This window comes from Plasmodium chabaudi (genome assembly GCF_900002335.3).
Source record: "Plasmodium chabaudi chabaudi strain AS genome assembly, chromosome: 6".
NCBI lineage: Eukaryota > Apicomplexa > Aconoidasida > Haemosporida > Plasmodiidae > Plasmodium > Plasmodium chabaudi.
In genome coordinates this window covers 424,514-444,867 of record NC_030106.2, presented here as the reverse complement: position 1 = coordinate 444,867, position 20,354 = coordinate 424,514, and the positions used below count along the sequence as shown (strand labels likewise).

General features: G+C 24.1%; 5 protein-coding genes across 5 annotated transcripts; 2 read left to right on the top strand and 3 right to left on the bottom strand.

The window, feature by feature from the left end:
* Nucleotides 1-408: 408 nt before the first annotated feature.
* Nucleotides 409-3,915, top strand: PCHAS_0611500 (DNA helicase MCM8, putative; the record flags this gene model as incomplete). Its single annotated transcript, XM_016797482.1, has 4 exons — nucleotides 409-454; nucleotides 608-3,441; nucleotides 3,548-3,623; nucleotides 3,848-3,915. 4 exons carry the CDS (start codon nucleotides 409-411, stop codon nucleotides 3,913-3,915), a joined length of 3,024 nt encoding a protein of 1,007 aa, XP_016653430.1.
* Nucleotides 3,916-4,942: 1,027 nt separating this feature from the next.
* Nucleotides 4,943-9,304, top strand: PCHAS_0611400 (conserved Plasmodium protein, unknown function; the record flags this gene model as incomplete). Its single annotated transcript, XM_729088.2, has 1 exon — nucleotides 4,943-9,304. The coding sequence occupies one exon, from the start codon at nucleotides 4,943-4,945 to the stop codon at nucleotides 9,302-9,304; it is 4,362 nt and encodes a 1,453-aa protein (XP_734181.2).
* Nucleotides 9,305-9,770: 466 nt separating this feature from the next.
* Nucleotides 9,771-10,469, bottom strand: PCHAS_0611300 (HSP20-like chaperone, putative; the record flags this gene model as incomplete). Its single annotated transcript, XM_739523.1, has 1 exon — nucleotides 9,771-10,469. One exon carries the CDS (start codon nucleotides 10,467-10,469, stop codon nucleotides 9,771-9,773), a length of 699 nt encoding a protein of 232 aa, XP_744616.1.
* Nucleotides 10,470-11,142: 673 nt separating this feature from the next.
* Nucleotides 11,143-16,336, bottom strand: PCHAS_0611200 (kinesin-7, putative; the record flags this gene model as incomplete). The annotated part of the gene is made up of 3 exons (XM_016797481.1): nucleotides 11,143-15,737; nucleotides 15,921-16,128; nucleotides 16,214-16,336. 3 exons carry the CDS (start codon nucleotides 16,334-16,336, stop codon nucleotides 11,143-11,145), a joined length of 4,926 nt encoding a protein of 1,641 aa, XP_016653429.1.
* A 1,365-nt stretch (nucleotides 16,337-17,701) lies between these two features.
* PCHAS_0611100 (GPI mannosyltransferase 1, putative) lies at nucleotides 17,702-20,131 on the bottom strand (the record flags this gene model as incomplete). Its single annotated transcript, XM_016797480.1, has 8 exons — nucleotides 17,702-17,809; nucleotides 17,950-18,009; nucleotides 18,144-18,194; nucleotides 18,356-18,415; nucleotides 18,628-18,669; nucleotides 18,764-18,862; nucleotides 19,057-19,174; nucleotides 19,311-20,131. 8 exons carry the CDS (start codon nucleotides 20,129-20,131, stop codon nucleotides 17,702-17,704), a joined length of 1,359 nt encoding a protein of 452 aa, XP_016653428.1.
* Nucleotides 20,132-20,354: the final 223 nt, after the last annotated feature.

Here is a 20,354-nt window from a genome sequence, read left to right as displayed (position 1 = left end):
ATGGGGGTTAAAACTGTGTGAAATTTTTTTGTGAAAAAAAATATTTTTTTAATATAATTTTTTTTTTATTCTTACTACTGGCTTATAATTACAAGCCATTATTTTTTCCTAACCAATGTTTATACACATATGTATAATATCAATGCTATTTTTCAACTTAGGTATCTTTAAAAATATTATTAAAAAGGTTAGTTAGTTTCATCAATAGTTACAAAATAATTTAATATAAAAAATATTATCATGTAGTCTTACCCAAATACAAGTGTAAATACACATGCATGAAATATTATGCAATATAATGCCTGGATACACGACTTAATATTTTGTCTTTGCATTATGGGATATACAAGACCATCTTTTAATATTAAACAAGTTATATAAAAATTGGATAGGCTATATTTACACAAAATGGATAGGATAGTACAACTTTATTTCAACAACTTGGAGTTAAATGGTGAGTTATGCAAATCCTTATTCAGCTTGTGATAAAATTGGATGCTGTTTAAGGGTGTATCTACTTTGTTACGTCATGTTATTTTGTATTATTGTGTCATTTTCTTTCACTGTTTTGTTATTTTTGCTATTTTGCCATTTCCTTCTCTCTTAGACGAAGTAAAGAAACTCATTTTGAGCTGGGTCACATTTTTCAACCGAAATTGGGAATACTTGTTTAGCATTGATAAGGATGTCATTTTGAATTTAGAATTTTTTTTAGACAATAAAAAGATAATAAATAGAAGTGCCCCTCCTAACAATGAAATATTTTTACATGAGCTTCAGAAAAATCCAGAAATCGTTTTAAAATTTATGAAAATTGCAATTCATTTGTTGATGTATCACGTCTTAGGATTAAACGAAGTAGAGGAAGAGGATTCACAGTTTAAGGAACAAAATGTTACACACAAAAAAAGAAAAAATATGTTAGAGGATGCAGAAAATGAATCTGAAAATGTAAATTTCATACGAAATGATGAAATTGAACAAGTAAAAAGCGACAATATTTTATTATATGATCTAAAATATGATCGATATAAAGAGTCTGAAAATTTTCGTACATATTTTTTTTCTACACAAATAACAATATATTTATATAATTGGAATAAAGTTAATAAATTTAAAAATTTAAAAAGTGAAAAGGTCAATCAGTTAGTATGTTTAAGAGGAAGTATATTAAGAGTTTCACCTGTACAATTGTTAATAACAAAAATAGATTTTATTTGTGAAAAATGTCGATGTATATTTAAAATTGAGTTTGTAGATGGGAAATTTGAAATACCTAAAAAGTGTCTAATCAAAAATTGTGATAGTAAAAATTTTGTTCCATTACGAGAATCAGCAAAATCAATTGAATATCAAAAAATTATTTTAAAAGAAAATAAAAAAAATACATCTAATATTTATGAAACAGATGATACTACAAATATTAAAAATTTATTAGTTACACTTGAAGTTACAAAATTTTTTGTAAATACATGCTTACCTGGAAGTTATGTAGAAGCTTTAGGAATACTTAAAGTTATTTCACATAATAATAATTATTTAATAAATGGAAAAAATTCTATTTTTAATATGTATGTTGATTGTATTTCTATATTTTCTTTATCATCAAAAAAATATTTTAATAATAACACTTTTAATATTCAAAAAATTAAGAAAGAAAAAAAAAAAATTTATTCAACACTTTTATGGCAATCGTATATAGATAATGCTGAAAAAAAGGTAGCTCAAATAAACATTGAGAAGGATATGTTAGAAAAATTGGCGGATAAAAATAATACTAATGATAGTTTGGATCCTCAAAATGGTCAGTCTACTAACTTAAGAAGTGTAAACGAAAAAGATGCACACACCAATCAAAGCTATGGACAAACAAACTTAGTTGATAAAGAATCTGGAGCGGAAAACAAAAATGATCCGCTTTTTAGAAACGAAGTAAATAATCAAATCGATAACCTATTTTGTGATATTGAAAATGTTATTAAAAATAATGCCACATTGAATTCGATAAATATGTATGGAGATTTTATGGATATACTTTTTACAAATAATAGCAATCTTAATAATGGTTACATAAATAAAGAAGGGAAACCTATTAATGCACAAAATGAATCACGTCATAATAATTTGACAAATCCTTCAATGGATTTTGATAAAAACACTTTAAATTTTATAAAAGATTTTGAAAAATATAAAAATAAATTTTATTTATTAGTTAGTTCATTTTGTCCACGTGTGATTATGAACTATTATATCAAAGCAGGATTGTTGTTAAGTTTGCTAGGAGGTAAAACAATATATGATCAATTTGGTGAAATAAAAAGAAGAGGGAATACACATTTATTATTAATTGGAGATCCAGGATTAGGAAAAAGTAGAATTTTACAATATATAAGTAATATAATAGAAAAAAGTTTATTTATATGTAGTACCTCAACAAGTATAAATGGATTAACTGCATGTGCTGTTAAAGATTCAACAAATAATGAATATTCTTTAGAAGGTGGTGCATTAGTATTATCAGATAAAGGTGTATGTTGTATTGATGAATTAGATAAAGTGTCTTTAAAGGATCAACAATCTTTTTTAGAATGTATGGAAAGTCAATGCATTAATATATCTAAAGCAGGTATCGTATGTAATCTAAAAACTAGATGCACTATAATTGCTGCATCTAATCCTAAAGAAGGAAAATATAATTATAATAAAACAATTTTTGATAATATTAAAATACCTTTACCATTATTAAGTAGATTTGATATGGTTTTTTTATTGACTGATAAAATATCAGAAGAAAAAGATATGCATATCTCAAATTATTTAATTACATCTACTAATGATACAACAAAAAATTCTTATTTATATGATCAAAATGAAAAAAATAATTTTGAAAACTTAAGACATAATGATGGTAGTACAATTGTTGAAAATGATGAAAATGATGAAAATTTTGATGAATCGATTTTTTTCGATTTTCAATATAATCTTACAAATAAGTGTAAACAAATTGATGAAAGTAATTATTTACCAATAGAACTGTTGGGAATATTTGTAAAATATTGTCGTAAATCCTTATTTCCAATTTTATCAAACGAAGCTAAACAATATATAAAGAAATTTTATATACATTTAAGAAATGCTTCTATAGCCCATAGTAATATAAGTGTCCCCATAACAATAAGACAATTAGAATCACTTATTAGATTATGCCAAGCACGAGCAAGAGCAGATTTATCAAACATCGTAACATTAGAGCATGCTAAAGAAGTTGTTGTAATATATCAAAAAACGATCTTTTATCCTTTATCTTTAAAAATGATGAACTTTAAAGAAAAAAAAATTAGTAAAGGTCCAAGAGGTAAATCAGCTAAAGCACTTTCCGGAACATTTAAAAAAGATATTATACAGCTAGCCCAAATAACTGGAAATAAAATAAATAACAAGGTTTGTTATGCTGAAAATGGTTCATGCATAAATGGAATATCTTACCCCATTATAATAGTGTAAACATTTACGATAATAATTATATTCTTTATTATTATTTTTTTAGGATTTACGAAATTTGGCTCAATCAATAATACAATCAGCCGAATCAAATATATCAGACGATGCGCTAATCCACCTTGGTAAGTCATTTCGTAGTTTTTTCTCTACATACATGTCTATACTTCCCAATAATATTCCCATTTATATGTAAAACATTAATTATGTTCATAATGTGCCCGTTTTTCTATAAATTATGCTGTCTCAAAAATAATAGAAGCAAATAGCATTATCTATGATGGAACTTATGTGCACATCCTATTATTTAAGCCAACGTTACATCGCTTCGCTTTTTTTTATTTTTTAGTAAATGAAGAAGGCTTTATTTTAAATAAAGGAAATCACTGGCAAGTAGATGCTTTTTATTTGAAGTAGCACAATAGCAAAGCACTCTATAAAGAGGATTGGTAAATTATACCAATTCAAATGAATATTATTTTCTTTTTCCGTCTAGGCTTATGACAATAATAAGCTGTTACGACTGCATGCATATATAATGACTACACATTTAGTTATAACTTTTTTTTTGTTTGCTTTTTACACAGTATTTATGCATAATACCATACTTGTATATGTCATGAATTCACTTTTGTTATTTGATCATATTTATCATTTTATTTTTTTATGTAACTATGGAAGTACATTCATAATTAATCTTAAAACATTTTCTAAAAAAAAAAATTATCACGTTAAATGGTGAACATTGTTTAAGTATGTAATTGTATTTTTCATCTCATTTTAATAAAAATTATTTTACTTTTAAAATTGGAATAAATGGGGGAACTTGTGGGAAAATATCAGCCTACTTAATCAGGAGAAGTAAAATAAAAAAAAAAAAAAAATAAAAATAAAAAATAAAAATTGCGGCAAATAAAGTATTAACAATTTACCTACTAAGGTGTATTATTCATACGAAATGAAATACAGACAGTGGAGGGATGATAATTATTGTATTTTCCCTTGAAATATAAAAATTTTCATTTTACATTTTAATATACAATTATCGTACGGGTATATTATGCACATATATTTAAGGATTTTTAAAATTTGTTCTTACGTTTTTTACATTTTTTACTTTTTTTACGTTTTTTACGTTTTTTCGTTTTTTTATTTTGTCATTCTTATTAAAAATGATGACTAAGCTAGTAATGGAGTTATAATTAAATTGTGAGATATATTTTGGTAATAAACTCCAGATATTTCTTCTCTTTATTTCAATTTTTTTTGGGGGGATGTTCCTATCAAATATACATGAATGCCACAAGTACGTATGTAAATTTACGCATATGTATATGCATACACCTTTAAGCATTTTCATTTCCCCACTAACAAAAAAAAAACTGATATATAGTAATAAAAATAGTAAAAATATAAGATAATTGAAATAAGGGAGTGGGAAAAAATGAATTTATATGATGAAGATTGCTCATCGGATAAGCTATTACCGAATTCCATTTTTTTAATAAATAAGTATCGAATTGATAATGTAAAAAAGAACATACCATATGAAGAAAAATACTTAAATAAAAAAAAACATTTTGATAACTTACTTGATTTAAAGTTGTGTTGTATAAAAAAAACAATCGGAAAAAAACATATACCTCTTATTACAGATATTGAAGAAGATAATCATGCTACGAATTCGAAGGGTGGCGAAAAAAATGGATATCAAAACATAAGTGAATCCATTAATAAGAGTAAGGACAATATAGATGAAAAAGAAAATAATCAAAATTATTGCAAAACAAATGGTATGTCTATCAGTGGAGTAGAAAACTATTATGTTTATTTCATTTTAAGGCAATGGTGTATAGAAAATGTTTATAATAAAATTGAAAAAAAAAATCAAGTAATAAGTTATGTAATTATAGGTAAGCATATCCATGAAAATAATAAATGCTCTTATGACGAAATTAAAGTTGAAATATTAAATTATAATGTAGAAAAAGATGGTTTTTTTGTACAAATTCATGGGAATGGGGATAATCTATTTTTACTTTCACAACAAGAATGTATACTAGTTAAAAATAAATATATAAAAAATAATTTTGTCAAAGCAGAATCGATTTTAAATAATAAACATTTTAAAATATCTAAAAAAAGAAAAGTAATTAAAGCAGAATGGTTTAATAAATCAAAAAATATAATAACACTTTTAACTTATGAACAGGTTATACCATATAAACTTTTTACATGTAATTATCGAGGAATAATTAGATTAATTAATATAAAAAATAAACATATAAAGGAAGAAATTAAAATTGTTTTACCTGATATAAGTATACTTTTACAAAAAATGCAAAACACTAATGATGATGTAGACAATTTAAAAAAAAAAATTTCAGAAAACATAAGTAAAGCCCATGAAAATTTAAAAATGTGTACTATCGAAAAAAGAGAAGTAAACGATTTGACTAATGAAAAGGATTACACTAATTTTGATGAAGGGGAAGATAAAAGTACAACAGTTTCAAATAAAAAGGAAAAGCATGGAGAATCTCAAAATAATAGCGAATATAAATATGGAGACATATCTAATTATAGTGAAAAAACGTATGATTCATCGAAACAAAATAAAAGAAATATAAATTCCGGTTTCGATTCAATGGTTAATTATTATGGTGACGATTTAGGTTTAAGTTCAGCAGAAGTTAATACTATTTGGGAATATGAAAACGGTAAAGTAAAAAAACAAAAAAATATTTCCAAACTTCGAGATAAAAAAAATGAAATAAATAAACAAAAAAGATATCTATATAACAAATATAAATATCAAAATTTAGCAGTTGATTTTTGTTTTGGATCTATGAATGAAAATGTATTATGGATTGAAACATGTATATTTGTTCTTTTAAAAGTTGGAATTGTTTTAATTTATTCTCCTATTTTTACAAAAAAATGTTATATCAGTTATCCATTATTACATGAACTAAATCAGATAAGAATGGGAAGTGAAATAAAAAATAACGAACATATATCATATAATCAAGACTTTTTAGAATATTATAATCATTTTGAAAATTGTTCTATACGTAAATATGAAGAAAAATATGTGTGTATGCGATTTGGTAAACAAAATGAAACATACCCTATATCAAGAAAAGAATCGAAAGATGATACCAAAATAGATGAAGAAAAAGAAATGGAATATGTTCCTTATGTTATAAATTGTTTAAATCCATCAGAATATAAATGTATAAACTTAATATATTATAATAGTTTAGTTATCATATGTGTTTGTAGTAAATTAGGATATATATCTTTTTTTTTATTAAATTATTTTATAACTCCTTGTGTTTCTTTAAATATCAAAAATAATCACACACATTATGAGAAGGGAAATAAAACAAAAAAACATGTAACATTTTCAATTTTTAAAAAAAAAAACGAACCGTTTTTCTTTAACATATTTAATAATAAAGAGAATGTACATTTAGAAAAAATGGATATATCAGGTTTTACGAATTTAATAAATAAAGAAAAGTATGATGACTATGGTCAAAGAATGAAAAATAATTATACAGTAAAAGATTTGATAACCCATAGAAATGAAGAAGGAAAAGATCAAACAAATAAAGAAAAAAAAAATAAAACAAAAATTGAATACTGCAAAGAGGAAAGCTCAAGTTCAGATATCGAGGATGTAATCAAACTGAAGGATGACAAGCTAAAGAAAAAACATAAGACTCGTACTATCACAGGACGACATAAAGAAAGCATAAAAAACAAAAGGGAAGATGATTTGTTTTTTTCATGTTATGAAGAAACAAATGAAATATATGAAGATAAGATAGATAAAGAATTACAATTTGAATACTACATTTTAAATGTTTTATTTTTTGATGCTTATTATACAGGGATGCCAAATGTAAAATGTATCGTACTTAATGATAATAATTTAATTTGTTTTAATAATAGCAAAGTAATAATTATAAATTTGTTATGGCTCAAGTTTGTATATGTTATAGTTTATCTAATTAGTGTAAGACATATATTATCAGCTAGATTAATATATGAAATATGCACAAATAGTTTATATATGAAAACAACAATTTTTAAATCCAAAATAAATTTTTATGAATTTGATTATTATAATTATTTATTGCTAGATCATACTAAACAACTATGTTATGATAATTTTATTAAATTATTTAAAAATAAAAAGGAAGAAGAATTACTAAAAAGCTTTCAAGACATTAACAAAGTTGAAAATTTCGATATATTTCAATCCAACGTTTTATATAATATACAACATGTTTTACATCCAGTAGTTATACAAACAGATGATCACGATATTTCAAATACCAAGCTAAATGAAGTATACTTTATATTTACACATTATATCAATTTAGAGTCTCAAAGAAGAAATCAATTATTTATGAAAGAAAATCTAAATTTTTTTACTTGCCCAATATATAAAAATATTTTTTTAATTTATGATTGTTTTAAATTTAATTTATATAAAGATCATTTACAATTACAGAATAAAGATAATGATACAACAACCTATCTAGTAAAAAAAAAAAAAAATTATAAACCATTTTGTATACTAGGTCAAAATGAAAATAACACAAACATTATAAATTATATAATTAATACTAAAATTATTGATGATGATTCAGTAGATATATTTATGTATAAAAATATATTATCATTTTATATATACTCTCGGTGTAATGATTATATGAATGAACTTATAAAAAAAAATTTTATTTTCTATCTTGGAACGAAATCTATACACAGCAAGATACACAGAAATCGTGCTATAATGGGAAATACTAATAAAACTGGTGATTATCTGACGATCCAAAGTATGCTCAATAAAAAATCAGTGCCCAAAATGAACAACCTTACAGCAACTAGTTTAACAAATGGACTTCATCAAGGGACACTAATCAAGTATTCAAATCTCATGAACAGTAATACTGAAACAATGATAGGATTAGAATATGGTCAAAATCATAAAAATAAAATTATATACTCTAAAAATATACCTATAAATGTTACGAATTTTATGTCTATTACGACACATAATGTAACTTATTCAAAATCTTTAAACAATCCTTGTGATAACCCAATTGTCGGCTTTTTAAAAAACGCATTTTTATTACTATATAATACAAATACTTTGCTTGACCAAACAAAAGATAAAAATAATAATAATAAAACATACAAAGATATTATGTCAAAAATAAATAGTAGCAATAATATTTCTCAAATTTTTGAAGCTATAAATCCTGAATTTTTTATATCCAGTTTAAAACATTTTATAAAAAATATGGATGTAAAAAGAAGTGATGAATTAGAATGTGCTACGTTAATAAAAAAACTAATAAAAATAAAAAATGATTATATTCATGTTAAGGATTATTATCTCAAGAAAAATGACATCCATCTAATTTGGAAAAATCGAATTGACCCAAATGATGAAAATCAACAAATGCCTTTTGTACAAAATGTTATAAGACATTATTATTTTTTTTTAGGATTAAATAATTATTATGAAAATAAATTTAAAAAAATTCAAAAACGTTTAACTGAAATTTTATCATATAAAATTATAAACTTTTTAAAATCACATAGTCATTTACAAAATGTTGGAAAATCTCTACTTCAAAAAAATTCAGATCTAGTTGAAGACATTAAAAAATGTTATGAAAAACAAAAATTAATTAAAAACAAATTTAATATTTTAAAACAAAATATTAATGAGTTTAGTGAAATTAAAAATATTCAAAGAAAAAAATGTGTTACCTTCAAATAAAATTACACTAACAAATAATATATTAATATGTTTAATTCATAAATTCTTATTTTTATAAATATGGTACTGTAACCATATATCTGTTCATAACTTACAATAGACACATGCTTTTATAATCCGTGGAATTATATATATTTTTATCTTATTAAATTTATTTAGTTTCTTTTTTTGTTTTTTTATTTCATATTTCCTTTTATTTTGTTTTTCAATGCTTTAAAATACGAACATTTTTAAACATAAATAAATAGTTTTTTGGTATATTTTTACATTTAAGGTATATGCCTTTAAATCATTGGATGCTTCTATAATAAGTACACACACACAAAATGGAAAATATGCAAGACATGCCCAAGGGAGGCAAAATGTTATTGCAAATTCGAGCATAAAAAAATGATAATAATAATGATAATGCATATTATGACGTGAAAAAAATGTTGGTGTTTGCCACTATTCAGGAAGCACCATCTTATGAGGTTACTTGAATAACCTTTTTCTGAGTTTTTAATTCACTCGCTAAAATTTTAAGGACAAGTTCCCCATCCTTTAGTGTGCATGATATACTTTGCCCCTCTGAAAAGGCAGGTGGCATTTGGAATATTTTACAAAAATAATATTCACTAACTCTTTCAATGATTTTAGTATGATATTCATTCGTTTTTTCTAATTCTTCGATTTGTGGTTTATATTTGTTTCCACATATTTTTAACAATCCCTTTTCTAATTCAACATTTAAATTTTCTTTTGAAACACCCGGAAGATTCATCATGATAATTACAAAATCGGATGTTGAATATACCTCTATCCTAGGATTATATGTAATTTTGTTTGATTCTTCTTTCGATGGGTTTATTTCAAATATATTGTTTGTATTTGTTTTTAAGGGAATTGTTTCATAATATAACTCAGTGGGACTTTCAATTGTTTTTATATATTCAACATTTCGATTATTGTGTGGGTTTGTTGTATATTTTGTAACATTATATTTATATTCATTTTGGTGAGTTGTACTATATGCTCCCGTAAGGGGATTACTATACGAATAGCTGCTACTATACATTTTGCTCTCTAATGAAGGGGACGAAAATACAGGAATATTATTTTGTGATATCGATGATGTTGGTGTTTCGATTATAACTTTGGGTTTTTCACTACTAAAAAAAAACATATTCTTAACGTAAAAAAAAAGACAATTCAAAAAAAAATACAAATTCTATAGAAACAAATTTATAAAAAAATTATATGAAAAAATGAAAAGGTAAAAAATGTATAAAAAAAGACGCAAAAATAAATAAAAATACATTAAAAAATATATATATTTTGTAAAATATATATAATTATTTTCCTGCCTGTACATATAATAGTTGTCATATATTTAGCTAGCCAGCTAGCTTTTTATTTATACAGCCATAAAATATAGCTAGTTCAATTTTATTTTAATAACTATATACCAGCTGATATATTACTATTTGTTATTTTTTACATTATTCCATATTTATAGCTTTATTCCTAACATTTTTAATACGTTGTTTTAAAAAAAACAAGTAAAAAAAAAGAGAAAATAAAGGTATTGTCTTTTTAAAATATTCAAATTCATAATGATACTTTATGCACACATATGTATATAGCTACATATTTTAAATAGTTAAATGTTTTAAAGACAAAAATTCCGCTTTATTATTAAACAAAAAAAAAGCAATAAAATAATTTTGAAGTAATCATTATAAAAAAATGTAACCACAATAAAATGTTAATATAAAAAATAAAAATAACAGTGGTAGTGACAAGCAAATATAATATTAGAATAATAAACAAAAAAGACAATGACTATTTAAATTATTTTACTTTGTTTTGATTCTTTTCTTTGCAAGTTCCTTGTTTAATATATCACGCATTTTATTAGTTTCGATATTCGTTATAGAATTACCACTATTGAAAGTATTAAATTTGTTTTCTTCATTTAAGGCACTCTTGGGAATAGTTTGGTCACCATTATTTACATATTTTAGTATGCTTTCTTTTTCGGTTTTATTTTTATTTTTTTTATTTTTTTTTATAATAATATTGTTACTGGATTTAAGTTCATTCGACATATTGATACCATCCAAATTAATAGTTGTTTTCCCCTCTTTTTTGTGTTTTTTTTTGTTTTTTTTCTTTTCCTTTACTACTTTTCTTTTACTCTTCTTTCCAATACTATTACTTGACTTCAATTCTTGTAGAGGTTGTATATTATCAATGCTATTATTGTTGTCTATATCGATATTTTTCTTTAGATTTTTTTTTTTTTTATTCACCTTTTTTTCTGATAAAATATCATTTATAGAACTAGAGCCATATGCTTGTTTCAAAATATTTTTTTCCTCATATGTTTTCTTTCTTGAAATCCCTTTTTTTGTTCTTAAACCCGTGTTTATTCGTGTTGTAGCATTCTTCGTAATTTTTTCTCCAGAATAGCCACGGTGAACATAATTTTTTGAGGCTTGTCTTTTTGGTGTATATTCTAATATGTTTTGATAGCTATCATTTTCTTTAGATTCATTTTGCATTCCCAATCTTTTCTTTTTTTTTTTTTTACTTTTTTTGGCTTTATTTTCTTTTTTATTTGTATCTACTTCTTTTGGAGGCTTATCTTCTTCACTATCTATGTTATTTATGGATGCATATGTATTGTTAAAATTTGAGAGAATTTCATTTTTGAGAGTACTAGTATCTATATTTGCTTCTTCTAGCATTCTTTCCATTTCACTAATTACTTTATTTAATTTTTCTTTTTCATTTAATAACTTTTTAACCTTTTCAACTTTTTTTTTATTTTCTAAATTTAATTTGTATTCTAAAAATTTATTTTGAGATTCTAAATTTTTTATAATAGATATAGACTCAATTAGTTCGGTATATATATGTTTATTTAAATTTCGTATATCACTTTCTATAATTTCTTTTTCTTGTAGCTTTTTTTTAGTAATCATCAATCGTCCATACATTAATAGAAACTCCTTTTTCAATTCTTTTACTGCGGTTGGATTTTCCTCGTTCCCATTTAACTCGTTTAGCAATTCATTATATTTAGGAACAAGATAAAATAATTTATTTTCTTCTTGTAATTCTTTAATTAAGGTGTCCTTTTTTTCATTCTCTTTTCTTAAGTTTAAATGAAATTCTGCTAATACATTGAAATCTCTGGTTTTTTCTGAGAGCGATATAGACAACTCCTCTAATTTTTTCATCAATCCAGCAAATTTAAAATTTGAATCTACATCAGACGTTTTCAACATATCTTCTTTGTATTGTTCTGTTACCTTTACTATTCGATTGAAGTGTTTTTCAACTTCAATCTTATCAATTAATATTTTTTTAATAAATATATTAATATTTTTAATTCTTTGGGAGAATTTCTCTTTAATTTTTTGAACTTGCTCTCTCATTTTTTTCTGTTCATATAATAGTGCTAATATTTTTTGTTCCCATGGTGTAAGCATGCTTAAAATTGAATCAATTGTATTTTTATTTTTTTCATCTTTTATAATTTTTGAAAATTCCAATGTGTCATCTTCTTTTTCAGCTATTTTATTTGATATTGTACTTCCTAATATATCTTCTAATGCTTTTTTAGACACATCATAAGGCTTTTCTTCTTTTTTTAACATTTCTTCCATATTGTTTAATGATTCACCCTTTTCATTATCTTCCCCATTATTATTGTTTCCTTTTGCTTGTTGTTTTTGTTGTATTCGAAGTAAAAATGAAAAAAACATTTCGTTTATAAATACATGAGATATGTTTTCATTGTATTTTATTTCATTATTATTGTTAAAATCAAAATAACCATTTAGCAATGATGCTTCGTCTTCATCATCATCTTTTACATTTTTTTTACCATCACCCTTTTTTTGAGAAGACGGAGTATTATATATTACATTCCCATAGGCGCCATTATTAATAACTTTTTCATTTAATATTTCCAATGACTTTTTATTGTCATGTATTTTTAAATCATCTTTTAAATTTTCTTGTAATTTTAAAACGTTTTCTAAATTTCGCCCTGGAGGAACGACACCAGTTAGAATTGTAGACAATCCAACTTTTTGCATAAGTTTCATAATGAACTTGATTTGATTATTAAGTTCAACATTTCGATCCATAATTTTTTTTTTCTTTTTTAAATCGTCACCAATTTTTCTTTTTAAATTTGATATTATAGAAGTGCGCTTTTCATTGTTAATTCGTCCTTTAGGTGGGCATAAATAAAGAGATGAACTATGTTTTGATATATTTTGGGTAAATGAACTTTTATTACTTCTTGTATCGGCATTTTTGACATCTTCGTCCTCATTAATATCAACAGTTTTATTACCTTCTTCATCATCATTATCAGTCTGTTCCCTATTTTTTTCACTATCATCATCTTTGGCATTATCTAGATCAATATTTTCATCCTTTGGAGCTATTAAAGAGACATATTCTCCAGTTCCGATATCCTCTAATTTATGTTTGGTTGATGCCATTGATTTTTCATATAAATCCCTTTTATTTTTAGCATTACTAACAATATATGTTTTCTTTTTTTTTAAATTATTCGTAGACTGTTTTTTGCCTTTCATTTTGGAACTATCTATATTGTCTTTGTTATAGAAACTTAAAGCATTATTTTGGATGTGTTTTCCTTTTTTCTTTTTATTACCTTGTACACCTTTTGAGTGTATTTTTTCCTTTTTTCTTCTCTCTGCTTCTTCCCTTTCTTCTTCTATATAATTATTATATTCCATTGTGCTTAACTTACTTAGTTCGTCATATATTTTATGAACTGATGATGCATTGTGATTTACATTATTACCACCGCTTTTATCTTTTTTTTTTTTTCTTGGTGCTTCTTTTAGTTCTAATTTTTCTAATTCATCTAACTCATTATAATAATTTAAAGATATCGAATCATCTTTTTGTGATTCATTTGATAATGCATCAATATTACTAATTTCCGAAGAGTTCATTTTATATGGAGATTTATTTTTTAGATAGTCCATAGCTTTAGATATATTAAACTTTTCTTTAGCATTTTGATTTTCATATTTTTCTATTCCATCGGATTTGAAATCATACTCATGCGTATCAAATGACCTCAACCAATTATACTCATTTTTAATATTAGTTGAAATAGTCATAGAATATTTTAATAATTTTTCGTAGTTATTATCATCATCAATTGATCTTAATCTTCTATAATTGTTTGAACTTACATGGAAATCCGATTTTAAAATAAAATTTTGAAACTTTTTTACCTTTTCTTCTAATTCATTTTTTAAGGCTAATATTTTTTCATCGTTTTCTGGATCTCTATTACTTATATAATCTTTATCTCCAACATGTGCATTTATATCTGTATTTTTACTTGTTGATAAATGCTTTAATTGGTTTTGCAATTTAGCTATTAATTCTTTTTGTTGCATAATTACAGATTGTTCTGCAGACAAATAATTTACTTCGATTTTTTTTTTAATCGTTTTGCATTTTAAAGCAAAACGCAATGTAGAAAAAGATGTATCCAAATAAAAATGAGATGGGTGTACAGCAACAATAACTGATGCACGACAATTCCCTCCTAAACTTTTACTTAATATTCTTGTTAATTTAGAATCCCTCCATGGAATGAAAACTAAATCCTCTTGTATTTTTTTTATTTTTTTCTCATCTCCCAAAGCAATAGCTTGAGCTCTTTTAGACAATTTAGAAATAACTTCACTTAAAACAAATAAACTTTTATTTATTGATTTTCCTTCTTCAATTAACGTTTTCGCATTCTCTATTCCTTCAGCAGCTCTTCCAGCTCTTTCATTACCTGCTAGATCAACTATTTTTAACTCTCCTCTTTTATTAATAGATGTGCCATTACTCAATACTTGATTTGATTCTAATATAACTGTAAAAATTGTATGAGATCTCGAAGATGTTTCATTGAAATTTGTTTGAGAAATATGTCGTCTCTGCTCTGCTTTTGCTACTAAAAGCATAACTTCGTCTATTGATGTTACTGTTTCTTCTTGAATACCGATAACTACAAAACCTCTTTTAGGGTCCTCCTTTACATCCAAATTTTCGATTGCGCCACCCCTATATCCTTCTTGTAACAAATCATTAACACGCTCCATATACACTTCTAAATATGTCACACTCATTAGAAATTCTTTTGTGTTATTATTAGATTCGTCATCAGTATTACTGCTAGCATTTTCTTCATTTAATGATGACGGATTTTCGATTCCATTAAAAAATTCGGCTAATGATCTAGGTAACATACCGGGGTCAGCAGGAACACCCATGATACTATGTGTCTTCCCTGAACCAGTTTGACCATATGCAAGAATACATCCATTTATCCCTTTGAATGTGTCTAAAATAATATCTCTGGCTAAATGTCTATACACTTCTTCGTTACCAACTGAAGGAGTGAAAAATAAAAAAATAAATTTAAATATATATGTAAATGTGTTGCATTTAATAGCTTAAATATTTTTCAATTATCATTAGTTCATGAGGGAAATTTTATAAAGATGAAACAGACAGTCATTAAAATGCGTGTGCAATTTATATATTTTTTCAATAGGGTATTTGCATGAATTACCGTGATCGTCAAAACATCTATCAAAAGCATAATGTCGTTGTAAAACAGACTTTTGCCCTTCTGTTTTTTCTACTGTTTTTTTGACTTCCAATTTATTCCCCTTTTTAGGAATTCTTGCATTTAACATTTCTGATAATGAAAGCGGCTCAACCACCAACTCCATATCAGTGTCATTCATTTTCCAAGCCTTTAGATGACCACTGTTAACCTAGAAAAATATAAAATAGTAAGTCGATATATATATATTATTACATTTTAATTTAGGAATATTTCATCGCTTATTCTATACGTACTTCTTTTTCAAACAGAGGCCTTATACGGGTACAGACCCGAATTGACTCTTCTTTAGAGGAAGACTCGACGTGCAATTCATCCATATTTGTCGTATTCTTATCTTCATTTTTATTTAAATGCATTTTCTTTCATAAAAAACACATATCCAACAATAACAAATTCGTGAAAGATAATAAAATTATCTAAATATATAAGTATATATAATAAAAAATCACAACACAGTTGTATACTTCACAAAATAATATGGCTGTGAATATCTTTGTCCAATATAATGAAAGACATGCAAAAATATGGCATATTCATTGGCATATTTGAATGTGTATTAAACATTCACAATGCTTAAATAAAAATAATATGCAATAAGAAGACAAAAAAATGTATGTACATATATAGGTACATAAGCAATGATTCAAAAATTTAAACCCGGATTGTAAGCATATTTTATTATAATAACTGATTATATTTATCCATAAATAAACACAGTATTTCACAAATTAAGAAAATACACAAGTGATGTTTAATTAAGTTAAAAATATTTTTCGTTTAGTGAATTTTTATTAAGACATCAAAAATAAAACTTCACAATAAATTAAAAAAAATATTTTAAATAAATAATCTCTAAAAATGCTTTTAAATATATAATATAATAATAAACTGTGAATAATTAAAAATAATGAAATTGTCTTATTTTTTTTATTTTTTATTCATATAAAATAATAAAATAAATAAATTTACGTGTGCAAGGGTATAACATTTATTTGTATAAATAAGGCGGAATAAGTCTATAACAGTAAATTAAAAAAAACACACATATATATATTTATAAAGTATAAAAATGGAAATTAAAGTTGTATTCATAGAAGGTCTTAAGACTTTAAATGTTGAGAACAATAAAATAAGTTAAAAAAACATGCATATATTTATTATTTAAATAACTACAAATATTTGACAAATATGCAGTATTATATAATATGCTCAGAATAAATATATTGTAATAATTTATGACATAAAAAATAAAGTATATGGAATATTATTTTTCTAATTGTGTAATTTATAATAATAACATAATTTTTTTTTTTTTTTTTGTTCATGTTGTTGTACCATTATGGTAGCGCATTGTTCTGTTGTAGAAACATATAATCCCAAAATTTTCTGACCATGCAAGGTTTTTTTTTTTTTTTTTTTTTTTTATTCAGCTAGATATAATATATTGTTAATATAATTAACTAAAAAAAATAAAATGTTTTTTTAACTATAGGAATATATATGATGTTGTTAATAAAATATATATTTATTCCTTTCAATATTTACACAACAAAAAAATAGACACAAAAATATATATATTGCTAAAAAAGTAAAAAAATGGTAATATTCTCATTTAAAAAGGTTTTATAACATTAAGAATTTTTTATAAATAAATAACGAATAAAATGAAAATAAAAAATAAAAAAAATAGTCCCCAATTTTGGTGAATAAGAGAATAATTGCTACTCCTTTAACACATTTTTTTTGTTCCCTTCCTTAAAAGACATGTACATAAGGATCCAACATACACCCATCTCCGATATAACGAATAAAATTGAGGAATGAAATATCTATAAAAATTGTAAATGTATATAATAAAATAAATATAGTTATATGCATAGCGAATTGGTACAAGTTTTGTCCACATTTCAACTGTCTTTTAAACAATATTTTTTTGATAGTCTACGAAAAATATATTAAAATGATATACTTGTATAAAGGTATTATATCCCTTGAACTCAAGATAATATGCCCAAAAAAGCCATTGTGCCTGCATCGATAAATATATGTGTGTGCATATTGTCGTTGCCCGTACTTATAAATATGCATACATTTAACAAATTCTATATCCATTTTATATTTATATTTAAATGAAAAACATATTTATTCAATTTTTAATCAAACCTTAGCTATAATAAAAAGCAATACTGCACAAAATATAAGGATTAAATTGGTCTGTCATGCGAAAAAAAGGGAAAAATATACATGAGTAGTGTATAGAATATAATAATGTTCCATTCCCTTGTTTATGAATTCCATTTGTTATTTTTTGTTTATTTTTGGAATAATCAGTTTATATATTTGTGTGTATATTTGTTCCGATTTTGTTTTGTTACCTTGTTTAAGGTTATAGAATTTAATATGATTGGAAGAAAAGGGGTACACCAAATAAAGTACTGTAAATGGGGGATAAAAAATGTTGCAATGTTGTGAAAAAATATTTTAAAAAAATATAATAAAGGGATTATATAATAATCATAAGCTATATTTGAAGAATGATATAAATTCTCAACATGGGTATGAGATATATCTAGTTGTGTTAGCCATAAAAATATATACAACTTTATTTTTCAAAAGCAAGAGTATATTATGTTTGTGCTGCATTTACCTGAGATGTGATGACTTTGTTCAATGCTATAAAAGATAGTGTCTTGTATAAAAAAGTAAAATAAAATTATATATATACATTCATTGGAAGCACTATAATATGGATGGTTAACATGACAACTTTCTTATCGTTTTACTTGCAAAAACATGGATAACTCTAAATTTGATTTTCCATATTTAAAGCCAAATAATGCAACAAGAATAAATTGGGGTATAAATGTTATTAGCGGAATAATCTAAAAGAAAAAAAAATAAAAAAATTCATTACAGTTATATACATGATAATAAATGATGATTATAAAATGGGCATCATTTTGGTCACATTTAAGTTGCATTCTTAAGGGTCTATATAATACAATGAAGCATAAAATATATGGAAAAATAATAAAGCATGCCAAAAGAATATAAAGCCATTTATATTGTGTATTACCTTTGAATTGTTCTCAATAGTTAAGTACATAATATAAAAAAAGAGGGAAAAGTTGTGCTTATGATCTTGTCTAACTAAATGGTAAATAAATGATTCGTATAAAAATTCATACCCATATCTAGTATAAAAGGGAAAATAAGAAATATGAGAAAAGTATGTATATTTTTGTGAATTGTTGTATAGAACAAATTGGGGTAAAAGGGAGAAAATGCATAAGAAATATAGAACATATATATGCAATTTCTTATGATTACATTGCGTAAAAAATTATGTTTAAAGCTAGAAAGGTAATAAAGCTGAAAAGGGAAAATTTAAGTTGATCACTGTTTAATTTAAATAACTCTTTGAAGAAATTTCTTATTATATAAAAAATGTTTCTAATTTTATTTATGTATCTGTCTTCTGTTTTTATTTGTTTCAATTGAAATATATTGTCCTTATTTAAATAGTTCTTATTTAGATATAGCATTAATGGTAAGGCATAGATAATTGGATATATTTTAAAATTAACGGATAATCCATAAAAAAAAGCGGAAAGATATATTTTTTTTTGATAAATAAAAAGTACGGTTAATAAAACAAGTAAGCATGGTATACAATCAGCATTTCCTCGAAGTGAAATTGTAATAACTAATGGATTTAAGAGCCATAATGAAGCATATAAAATATAATTTTTAGTTTCAGGATATTTTATTTTTATTATTTTTATTATAATAATACTAACAAGAAAATCTATTGATGAAAAAAGAAATTTTCCAAAAGAAAAATTAATTATAAAATTGGGTATCATTAAATAAGCTAATAATGGTGTGTACCGATATGTATATCTATTATATGGAGACTTATTGTTTAATACATATTTTGCAGCATCCGAAAATACATAATAATCTATGTCTGTAAATTTTACATTTAAATTGTTGTCTTGCCATAATCCATAATAATAAGTTATAACACGTATTAATATTCCTAAAAAATATATTATTTTTTTTGTATAATCAATATTATTTATATCACTAAAGTAGCCTTTATTCTGCTTAAATCCTTCTGATCGTTCTTCTGTAATACCAATCCCCATTTTAAAATTGATATTTTTTTGACACCCATGATAAGATTAAAAAACGATGTTTGGATGAAATGGTAAAAAAGTCTGTTTCTTCACATAACATAAAGTGTTGTCAAATTTACTTATGCAATTTAAATTTATTAATACTACATAAGTTTAATATAATAGGCACATATTATGTTTTAAGTGCCCATACAAGGTATATTGTATTTATTTTATGCCTATATAAAAAAAT